General features: G+C 50.2%; 2 protein-coding genes across 2 annotated transcripts; both read left to right on the top strand.

The window, feature by feature from the left end:
- Window positions 1-3,356, top strand: LOC136351656 (uncharacterized). Its single transcript, XM_066303916.1, has 4 exons — window positions 1-448; window positions 548-2,528; window positions 2,601-2,768; window positions 2,868-3,356. The coding sequence occupies exons 2-4, from the start codon at window positions 1,450-1,452 to the stop codon at window positions 2,998-3,000; spliced, it is 1,380 nt and encodes a 459-aa protein (XP_066160013.1). The 5' UTR covers window positions 1-448; window positions 548-1,449; the 3' UTR covers window positions 3,001-3,356.
- A 947-nt stretch (window positions 3,357-4,303) lies between these two features.
- Window positions 4,304-11,405, top strand: LOC4347635 (homeobox-leucine zipper protein ROC6-like). The gene is made up of 9 exons (NM_001422866.1): window positions 4,304-5,216; window positions 5,317-5,567; window positions 5,663-5,780; window positions 5,893-6,630; window positions 6,719-6,820; window positions 6,918-7,151; window positions 8,237-8,411; window positions 8,489-8,898; window positions 10,372-11,405. The coding sequence occupies exons 1-9, from the start codon at window positions 5,052-5,054 to the stop codon at window positions 10,792-10,794; spliced, it is 2,616 nt and encodes an 871-aa protein (NP_001409795.1). The 5' UTR covers window positions 4,304-5,051; the 3' UTR covers window positions 10,795-11,405.

Here is an 11,405-nt window from a genome sequence, read left to right as displayed (position 1 = left end):
ATCCATCTCTTTCTCTCGACCACAGCTGCTCAAACCCTACCGTCGCCGCCCTGAAACTCTACCGCCGCCGCCGCTGCGCCTGAAACCCCCGCCGCCTCCGCCGCCGCCTGGATCCCTATTGGCGCCGCCGCCTGAACCCTACTGCCGCCGCCGCCTGGAACCCACACGCGCCGGCCGGCCGGCGAGGCCGCTACTGCGTGACGCAGAGCGAGTCCCGTCGCGGCCGGCGGGAGCCTCACGCGGCCGCCCCGCTGCCGGCCCTGACGCCACTGCGTCGCGGCCGGCTCTCACGACCCAGCCGGCAGCGGCAGGGCGAGTCCCCCCGCTAGCTCCTCCCCTCCACCGCGCCTGCACGCGACGCCAACGCATCGGCCGGTCATCCGGGACGTATAGCTGGCGGAGGTGAAGTGGATCTGATCGTGATGAAGCCCTCGGAGTGTCCTCCTTGGTAAATTCATTCCCCTTCTCTGTATTCCCCTTCTCTTGACTTTGTGTGAGGTGTGCAGCATGCTGTTAGAATTGATCCTGGCTCCATTTTTTTTGTCAGGATTGATCCTGGCAATGCTGTTAGAGTTGTTGTTAAATGTGCTTCATATGTAGCAAACTTAGAGTATGGATTGCTATCAATGTCAGAGCAAGAGCATGATTGGTGGGTTGATAAATGCAAAGGTTATAGTTTAGATAAATTCTGTGATGATATGACTAGCAAGGTAATATGGGGGCCTAGCCAAGAAATTGTAGTGTGGGGATTAGACTTTGATAGTGGGACTGAATGGAAGGTAACCAACAATGAACAGTTTGAGAAGTGGTTTCAGTCTGGGTGGAAAGAGAAAGTGGTATATCTTGGGGTAGAAGTGGTTACTAAAAAGGGATACAAGCCTGCTGAAAGCTATGTAGATCGAGTTGAGTCAACAACTCAAGTTGTCACTAGTGTTTTAAGTGTAGATCTTGGGGTTCCATCAATTGCTGAAGGTAGTGTGATAAGTGCAAAACCAACTGGTCAGTCAATTGCTAGATGTGGTGTGATAAATTCAGATTCAATTGATATTTGCTCTCCAGTTCAAATGACCAATGAAGAAGATACTGGTGACACTTGTAACCATGCACCAAATGTAGAAGACTCAGCTGCTCTTGTGGACTGGAGTAAGTTGGCAATCATTTTGGATGGCTTAGATGGTGATGCTCATGCATTGTTGGATGAGGATGAACTATTTGATGCTATGGGTTTCAAAAAAACAGATGAGAGAGCAGCAGCAACAGCAATACAAGAAGAAGCTGCACTCCCTGTTATTCCAATTGAGATTCAACAAGATATGATAGATGCAGCCATTGTAGTTAGTGATGAGGTACCTGCTGACCCAGAACTTGTTTGGGATAGGGATGATCCACCAATGGAAGTAGGGACAAAGTATCCATCAATGAATGAGTTCAGAATGGCAGTGAAACAGCATGCAATTGTTAGTGAGTTTGAGCTTGAGACTGAAAAATCTGATCCAGATAGATTTCGAGGAAAGTGTTCTGCAAATGGTTGCCCATGGAAAATCAGAGCAAAGACACAGGCTGATAAAAGTGTCAGGGTATTATACTAACTATTTAATTGTAAAAAAAGTTTTCCCATGGGCTGAACAAAGAGAGTGCTTTAGGCACTTGATGGAGAATATGAAGAAATTGTTTCATGGGAACATATATGGGAAAAAGATGTGGCCTGCAGCTAGGACATACATGCCTCAGAAGCATCAAATGTGGATGGATGAAGTGTTTGAATATAGCTCAGATGTCAAGCCATGGCTTGACGAACATCACAACCTACTGTGGGCTAGAAGCAAGTTTTCATGTCAGAGTAAGTGTGAATATATCAACAATAACTTGGCAGAGTCATGGAATGCTTGGATCAAAGGTTTGAAGGACTTGCCTATTGATGCTCTTGCTGATGCAATTAGGGAGAAAACCTTGATTCTTTTTGAGAAGAGGAGGAGGATCTCTACAGCCCTCAATGGAGTGATTCTTCCTGTTGTGATTCACCAGTTGAATGCAGCCTCAAAGGGGTTAGGCCATCTAAAGGTCACTAAGGGTGATCCTTACCAAGCTGAGGTTACAGAGATACATAATGATGAGGAGCTAACAAGGCATGTGGTGTACCTTGACAAGTGCACTTGCACCTGCAGGGAATGGCAAGTTACTGGGAAACCTTGCCAACATGCATTGGCAGTCATCACAACCGTGAGGCAACCAAATATGGAGAAATATGTTGATAAGGCTTTCTCTGTGCTCAGATTTCAGGCAGCATATGCATCAACCATCCCTAACATTACAGACAAGAAGCAATGGCCTCAAGTTGAGAAAGAATTCAAGCTTCTTGCTCCTGTGTCCAAGAAAAGAAAAGTGGGTAGGCAAAGGAAGAATAGGATCCCATCTGCTCTTGAGAAGGGCAAGGGGAAGGCTACAAGGCAAATTAAGTGTCCAGAATGTGGTGTCTTTGGACACAGGAAGGGAAGTGCTAGATGTGAACTAACTGGCACCAAAAAGAGGTGTGCTGTATTTTCATCTCAATTATTATTCATTTTCTTGCTGTTATATGCTAACTGTTTTTCTTTTGGCAGGAAGAGGAACAAGAAAACAACAACAAAGGTGGGAAGGAAGAAATCAAAGGGTGTTAGTGATGAACAAGTAACTACACCAAGAACAAGAGCAGTTACAGCTAGAGAAGGAGCTGCAGAAACACAAGTGCAGCCATCACAAACAAGCAGCCCTGGACCAGTCACTAGGAGGTAAGCACCATTATGCTCTTTTCATTTTTCTCTAGCTTTCATTACTTATTATACACTGAACTAAACTTCTTTTATTATTTACACCATCACAAACACCAGGAGGTTGGCATTGGAGCTTGACCAAAGCTCTCAAGTAGCTCCAGCTATAGTGGAGCCACCCAAGAAGCTTACACCCAGAAAAAAGCTCGCAAGCAAGAAGAAAAGTGCAACACCACCTAAACTTTTGGATTGAAATTTGTCAACCTGCTAGTGAAATTGGTTATTTGTGGTCTACTATGGCATGATATTTTGGAAAAACTAATTGCAAGTAATGTGCGATGATATGTGCACTTTGGTATGGCATATTTTGCTATGTGGTGTGAATATCTTAAGTGTATGGCCTAACGAACTTAAGTGTATGGCCTGGCCTGATGTTGCTATTTCTATTATTGTGCTTTTGTAATGATGTATGGCCTTGCGTAATGGCATGTAACTTGTTATGTATGGCCTTCACAGTAACTCTGAACTTGATAGTGGTTATGAACTTGGTAGTACTATTTCTAACGATGAAGAAGTTATTATGGGATAAAAATTGATTTTTGTTGCGCATGTGTGTTAATGATGCAGTATGTTATGTGTTGAGTTGTTCTCAAGTTATTATGTTTTATCATTTATTCATGTGTGCGTAGTTGATTTAATTGTATTATGTTGGCTATTAACCACTTGAGAATGGAGGGGTAAAATTGTCATTTCACTAGGCCGGTCCATGCTGGCATGCTGATGTGGTGCTCCAACCCAACGAAAGTGGCAAAAAATTAGGGCGTAATCTCTCTCTAGTGGTAAATATGTTAGGCCAAATCTAATAGTGGCATATGGAGAGTTGACACTCGTAAGAGTGGCAAATAGTTAAATTTCCCACCAATCAAAGGTAGTAGTCGCAGTAACACAACTTTTCACCTATTTCCCTTTTTAGGGGGTGTTTATATGGGGCTAAAACTTTTTAGCCCATGTCACATCGGATGTTTGGACGCTAATTTGGAGTATTAAACATAGACTAGTAAAAAAACTAATTTTATAAATGAGAGCTAATCCGCGAGACGAATTTTTTTAAGCCTAATTAATCCATAATTATCAAAAGTTTACTGTAGCATCACATTGTCAAAATCATGGCGTAATTAGACTCAAAAGATTCGTCTCGCGAATTAGTCCAAGGTTATGGAATGAGTTTTGTAATTAATGTATGTTTAATACTTTAAATTAGTGTCTAAACATCCGATGTGACAGGGACTTGTATGTGACAGGGACTTGAAATAAGTCCCTGAAACCAAACAGACCCTTACACTACAAGTCTATACACAACCGGCTGCGGGTATGGAGAAGTACTCTGCACACGATATCCGAAGCTGATCGAATAAAATAATCGTCGTTATTCGCCGGGATCTGAGGCATATAAAAATGGGCAGGAGTATATGCATGGACCTGCGTCTGCTTACGTTCGTTCATCATCGGTGAGTGAGGGTGAGAGTGGGGGGCCGCCCATTTGACTCTCGCCGTCGACGCCGCGTGCGAGTCAGCCCCACTTGCGATTGATTTTTTTTACCCCGTTTCATCCTCTGATCGATCTTTACCGCTAGCTGCAGTTTTCTTGGGCGGTAACAGCAGTAGCGGCCTCTGTTTTATCTGCGCTGCTCGTGGACTCTCCACATGTCCAGCTTTATCTAACACGCTTGTTATTATAGCCATTCTCTCCAGCCACCCTCTCGCCTCCTCCTCCTCTCATCATCTCCCATCCTTCCTCCTCCTCAACTCCTCTCCTCTCTTCGCTTCTTCTCTCATGCTAGCTACTACTACTAGCTTCTCCTTCTCCTGTCGCACGGTGCGGCGGAAGTGGTAGTAGTAGTAGCTTTCTTGGTTTAAGCAAGGATCGGCGAGGACGGACGCCGGCGGCGACCGAGCTTGGGGTGTGTGTGTGTAAAGTTGTCTTCTCCGGCGGATGAGCTGTTGTTTCTTGGCTCGCGCCTCCGGCGTGTCCGGCTTGTTGCCTTCCATGTCCGCGACGCTGCAATAATTCGCTTCCATATTTGCTGCCGCCATGCCATGTATAGCCGCGCTGCTGATGCGGCCCTCCAGCCGTTTTAATGCGTGCCAAATCCTCTCCCCGAGGCTCATAAAAATTATTGAATTGTTGGGATCTGAGGGGATCCGCCGGAGTTGGTAGGATCACGGTGGAGTGATTTTGGCCGGAGGAAGAAGAAGAAGAAGAAAAACTGGTGTTTGTTTTGTCATTTGTAGTGAGCTCGCGTGATGAGCTTCGGTGGCATGTTCGATGGCGCCGGCTCCGGCGTCTTCTCCTACGACGCCGGCGGCGGCGGCGGCGGCGGCGGAGTACACAACTCCCGCCTCCTCCCTACGCCGCCCGTCCCCAAGCCCGGCGGCGGGTTCGCCGCTCCCGGCCTCTCTCTCGGCCTGGTAGATTCTCACGAGCTTTTCCACTTCTTTTGTTTGTGATTCTTTGCCGTGCTTAGATATTGATTTACTTTTTTAAAATTTTAATCTTGTGTTGGTTTAGCAAACTATGGACGGTAGCCAGCTCGGCGACGTGAACCGGTCGCTTGCCATGATGGGCAACGGCGGGAGCGGCAGCGGCGGCGACGGCGACTCGCTGGGACGCGGCCGGGAGGAAGAGAACGACAGCCGCTCCGGCAGCGACAACCTGGACGGCGCCTCCGGCGACGAACTCGACCCGGACAACAGCAACCCGCGCAAGAAGAAGAAGCGTTATCACCGCCACACCCCGCAGCAAATCCAAGAACTCGAAGCGTAAGCGTCAAACTCTCGATGACATCAGGAAAAAAAATAACGAAGCAAATTCTGATTTTTGATGGTTTTTTTTTTCTCTACGTGCGATCGTGCAGCGTGTTCAAGGAGTGTCCACATCCTGACGAGAAGCAACGGATGGAGCTCAGCCGGCGGCTCAACCTCGAGAGCCGCCAGGTCAAGTTCTGGTTCCAGAATCGCCGCACCCAGATGAAGGTTTCGCTTGCTGTTGCACAGATCAATCCATGATGATGTTTGATTCTTCTCGTGTTCGTTTGATCATGATTTTGAATTTTTTTTTGGTTCGATTTGTGGTGGTGGCGAGCAGACGCAGATCGAGCGGCATGAGAACGCGCTGCTGCGGCAGGAGAACGACAAGCTGAGGGCGGAGAACATGACGATCCGGGAGGCGATGAGGAACCCGATGTGCGCGAGCTGCGGCGGCGCGGCGGTGCTCGGCGAGGTGTCGCTGGAGGAGCAGCACCTGCGCATCGAGAACGCGCGGCTCAAGGACGAGCTCGACCGCGTCTGCGCGCTCGCCGGCAAGTTCCTCGGCCGGCCAATCTCGAGCATCTCCTCCCCGGGCCCGCCGTCGCTGCAGGCGTGCTCCGGCCTCGAGCTCGGCGTCGGCAGCAACGGCGGGTTCGGGCTCGGCGCGCTCGGGGCCTCGGCGGCGATGCAGTCCATCCCCGACCTGATGGGCGGCTCCTCCGGCCTGACGGGGGGGCCCGTGGGCTCCGCCGCCATGCGCCTACCCGCGGGCATTGGCGGCCTCGACGGCGCCATGCACGCCGCGGCGGCCGACGGCGGCGCCATCGACCGCGCCGTGCTCCTGGAGCTCGCCCTCGCGGCCATGGACGAGCTCGTCAAGGTGGCGCAGATGGACGAGCCGCTCTGGCTCCCCAGCCTCGACGGCGGGTTCGAGACGCTCAACTACGACGAGTACCACCGCGCGTTCGCCAGGGTGGTCGGCCAGTGCCCCGCCGGCTACGTCTCCGAGGCGACGCGCGAGTCCGGCATCGCCATCATCAGCAGCGTCGACCTCGTCGACAGCCTCATGGACGCGGTACACACGCACGCACGCACGCACGGTTAACTCCAAAAACAACGCATTTGTTTAAGCTGTGTACTGACGCAATGCAATCCGCGGCCAGCCACGGTGGTCGGAGATGTTCCCGTGCGTGGTGGCGAGAGCGAGCACCACGGACATCATCTCCAGCGGCATGGGCGGCACGCGCAGCGGGTCAATTCAACTGGTGAGCCATCGATCTCCCCCCTCTCCCCTCGCCGCGAGCTAGCTGTTCGTCCATGGCGTCTCGCCGGCTCAGACACGCCATGCCATGCCATGCGCAGATGCACGCGGAGCTGCAGGTGCTGTCGCCGCTGGTGCCGATACGGGAGGTGGTGTTCCTGCGTTTCTGCAAGCAGCACGCCGAGGGCCTCTGGGCGGTGGTCGACGTCTCGGTCGACGCCGTCCTCCGCCCCGACCAGAACGGCGGCGGCGGGTCGTCGTCGTCGTCGTACATGGGCTGCCGCCTCCTCCCCACCGGCTGCATCGTGCAGGACATGAACAATGGCTACTCCAAGGTAATTAACCAAACCAAAAGCAAGCAAAAACTTCTACACCTTTCTCCCGTCGATTGTGTTTGCACTTGCACGCACGGCGCAGCAAGCATGTGGCGGCTACAGTGGTGGCCTGGCCCGAGAGAGACACCGCCATTAAGACCTTGTACAGCTCAGTATTTTATGCTGGGTGAATCCAAAGCCGCGCGCGCCGCGACGACGGACGCGGCGCGCCAACCGATGCAGCGTCGCCAAGTGCCCCCAAGTCAATGCGCCCCCGTACGCGCGCATGGTGGTGATGACCGCCGTGGACGCGCGCGCGCGCGCGCCGAGGCGCGCGTAACAACAACGGCCGGTTTCGCCGGCGACGACTCAGCGACTCGTCGTCACTCGCAGCAGCAGCCAGCAACTGCTGCTTGCTTGACCTTGTACTGCGAGAGAGCTAGGCGTACGCCTCGTTAGATGAGCTCTCGATTTTGAAATGTTTCGATGCTTCCGCAGCCCAATATTCTCGCTGCGTCGTCCGTCCGTGCGTGCGTGCGTGCCACCAAGATCCAGTTTTTTAGTGTTTCTTTATGGAGTTCATCACAGTATTTTTATACGACCTCGAGCTCTTGGTTGCACTGTGGTAGTAGTAGTACTATATTACTGTTTCTTTGGCTCATCTTCTCTGCGATGCTACTGTGGTGGAGTAGAGCTTAGCTAGGGTTTTTTCGCAGCGGTCAATCCTGAATTTCTGGCGACGCATGCCGACCTCTGGATTTCCACTATGCTAACACTTGGTGTTTGTTATTCATTTCGACTGATACTAACACAGTAGTCTGTCCTCTTGTGCGATGGCTGCTTCCGGTGCTGGGGTTTTACCATGGTCATTTTGTTTTTGGGGTTTTTTTTGCGTGCCTTTTGCTGCTAGCTGCAAATCTGCAATGTCTAGTTATTGTTACTGCTACGTGATGAGGATGAATGCACCCGTCTTTTTCACCTGCCTCCGCCATTACTGCCTTGTCGAGGCTGTGACGAAGCTGAGCTGAGCTGAGCTCGCCGTGATGGCAGTAACTGATTCACCTGCCGGTAGCTAGGCTAATGTGTGTGTGTGTACGTGTGGGCAGGTCACGTGGGTGGTTCACGCGGAGTACGACGAGACGGCGGCGCACCAGCTCTACCGGCCGCTGCTCCGCTCCGGCCAGGCCCTCGGCGCCCGCCGCTGGCTCGCCTCGCTCCAGCGACAGTGCCAGTATCTCGCCATCCTCTGCTCCAACTCCCTCCCCGCCCGCGACCACGCTGGTGAGCTCGCCGTTCGTGCTAGTGCTAGCTCCGGTGGCCGGAGTTCGATCTTACTAATGGTTCTTGTGGTTTTGCAGCGATAACGCCGGTGGGGAGGAGGAGCATGCTGAAGCTGGCGCAGCGGATGACGGACAACTTCTGCGCGGGGGTGTGCGCGTCGGCGGCGCAGAAGTGGCGGCGCCTGGACGAGTGGCGCGGCGAGGGTGGGGGCGGCGGCGGTGGCGGCGGCGGGGACGGGGAGGACAAGGTGCGGATGATGGCGCGGCACAGCGTGGGCGCGCCGGGGGAGCCGCCGGGCGTCGTGCTGAGCGCCACCACGTCGGTGCGGCTCCCCGGCACGCTGCCGCAGCGCGTGTTCGACTACCTCCGCGACGAGCAGCGGCGCGGCGACTGGGACATCCTTGCCAACGGCGAGGCCATGCAGGAGATGGACCACATCGCCAAGGGCCAGCACCACGGCAATGCCGTCTCCCTCCTCCGTCCAAATGTAAGTTTTTTTCATCTTCCTACACATGAAAATCTCTACTACTCCTACATAAAAAAAAAACCTGGCGGTGGTGATGGTGATTGTGGTGAATCTGCCTTCTAGAGTTGATAGGATCTTTTAAGGCTAGATAAATGGGGTATATATATATATATATTAAAATAAGTTGCAATGTACGTATTTTGTTATTGCAAGTTACAACAAAAGGACTATGAAAAAAAGACACGAATATTAGGAAATGATCTAATATCAAATAATTAGAAGGGGTGAGGTTTCGAATTCAGATCGTCTAGCGTACCACCTTGTGGACCTAGCCAGAAGACCCTGGGCGTTTCTCACAAAAGAACTATACTAGTGTACATAAACTAGAAGGTTGTAGTAAATTTATCATTAGGTTCTTTTGGTTGCAATTCTTTAGTTCTTCAAGGATAGCAAGAAAAAATATTGTACAGGGCCCTGCAAAAGTGATAAACCCTAAATGCAAAAGAGGGAGAGGCACTATAATTAAGCTGAAAACTTTTACCTAATTAACATGGCACTGAGTGAGCACAGCCTATGCATTAGCTGCACTTGGCAGTTGTTGCTAAAGCTTTACAACATTTCAATTAGTAGTACCTAGTACTGTACTACCATGAGGGTGGCTGGTTGTATGCCTGTATGGGTAATGCATGGGCTGAGACTGATGAGCTAGCTTAGTGAGTGACAGAAGCAAGAGGACAATTCGGAAAAGGATAAAAATACCGGGTTGACATTTGTGAGAGAAGGCTAGCTGTTAACTTTCTCCATGTTTTGGAAGCTTGCTTGCAGCCTAGCCTTGCTGAGTTGCTGCCCTTGTCCTGGCTCAGAAAGCCTGTCAGGCTTTACCCCGTGTCTCTTTTTTATCTTTTCTTTTTTATTACTTTGGAGAGGATGACATCTTTTTCTTGTTTTTAACTTGCAACTCCTGATTTCTGACTGCATTGATTCTGGCAGTTGCTGCAAGCACATACTAGTGCTCCATGGTTCCACCAAGACTGCTGTTACAAAATTGTCTCCAAAAGTTTAGGATATTTTATATACATGCAGTTGTTGAAACTAGAATGTACTATTATGATATTATCTAAAAAAAGAAACTAGAAAGTACCACTCTCTCCGTTTCAAAATAAGTCAATTTTTATATATAAATCTAGATATAGGCTATGTCTAGATTTGTGTACAAAAGCTAACAGATGAATTAGATATGATTCATATACCAATTTTTCAGCTTTGCATTTTCAACGAATTTTCATGGTATGGCAAGTTAAAATTTTCCCTCTAGATTGGAGACCACTTTACAACTTTCATCTGCACCAGCTCATTCTATCTGGTTAATTTATTCCTGAACAATGTTCGAATTCACCAATATATGTTCAAACCCACCAAGAAATTCTTGCCTTGAATTAAGTTTTGTTCACTTCTCATATCTTGAAAAAACAAATACTAATGTCTCTCCTGCAGGCCACAAGCGGGAACCAGAACAACATGCTGATCCTCCAGGAGACGTGCACCGACTCATCGGGCTCCCTCGTCGTCTACGCTCCGGTGGACGTGCAGTCGATGCACGTCGTCATGAACGGCGGCGACTCCGCCTACGTCTCCCTCCTCCCCTCCGGCTTCGCCATCCTCCCCGACGGCCACAACAATGGCGCCTCGCCGTCTCCGGCAGAGGTCGGCAGCGGCGCCTCGCCGAACTCCGCCGCCGGTGGCGGTGGCGGTAGCAACAACACCGGGTCGCTGGTGACGGTGGCGTTCCAGATACTCGTCAACAACCTGCCGACGGCGAAGCTCACCGTGGAGTCCGTCGACACCGTCAGCAACCTCCTCTCCTGCACCATCCAGAAGATCAAGTCGGCACTGCAGGCCAGCATCATCTCACCATAGATAAGTGGACATTTGACGTGGATTCCGACTCGACCATTTTTGAGTCGAATCGGATGCCATCTCAAATGTCTAACTTTTGAAGGTTAGAAGACTGAGAGGACTTCCGCGGCGGGCGATGGCCGACCGAAACTGGCTGATGGATGCAACTCAATCGTTGATCAGGTAGAGTTTTCGAGAGGCGATATGCGAGCGAGGATAAAAATAAAATTAAGTTATATATAGTGTGTGGAGTATATTTGCATAGATGAGCAAATTAAATGGGGTGAGTTGCAGAGGGATCAAGTCAAGAACGAACCTTGCGCTAGGCTTGGCTCAAGCTGATGTGGTGGTTCGGGTATTGACTTAGTCTCTGGTGAAAATAAACCCCTAGGGCTTTGATCTCCTATATATATCTAGCAGTTTGCTTAATTTAACCATTTTGTGAAGTTTTTTTTAATTCTCCAAAATGGGGGAAATATAGAGAAACAATACTGATCAGATCCCCAAGATCGTTGGTGTTTGTTTAGTTTGCATAATGTTGGAATGAGTTGATATATAAACATGTTTATTTTGGCATACTATGTTTAATCAGAATGCCGTTGATAGATTAATTGAGAACATCATCAAAATCA

The sequence above is a fragment of the Oryza sativa genome, chromosome 9 (genome assembly GCF_034140825.1).
Source record: "Oryza sativa Japonica Group chromosome 9, ASM3414082v1".
Lineage (NCBI taxonomy): Eukaryota > Viridiplantae > Streptophyta > Magnoliopsida > Poales > Poaceae > Oryza > Oryza sativa.
Note: the sequence above shows the minus strand (reverse complement) of the source record. Positions and strands in the feature narration are given on the sequence as shown.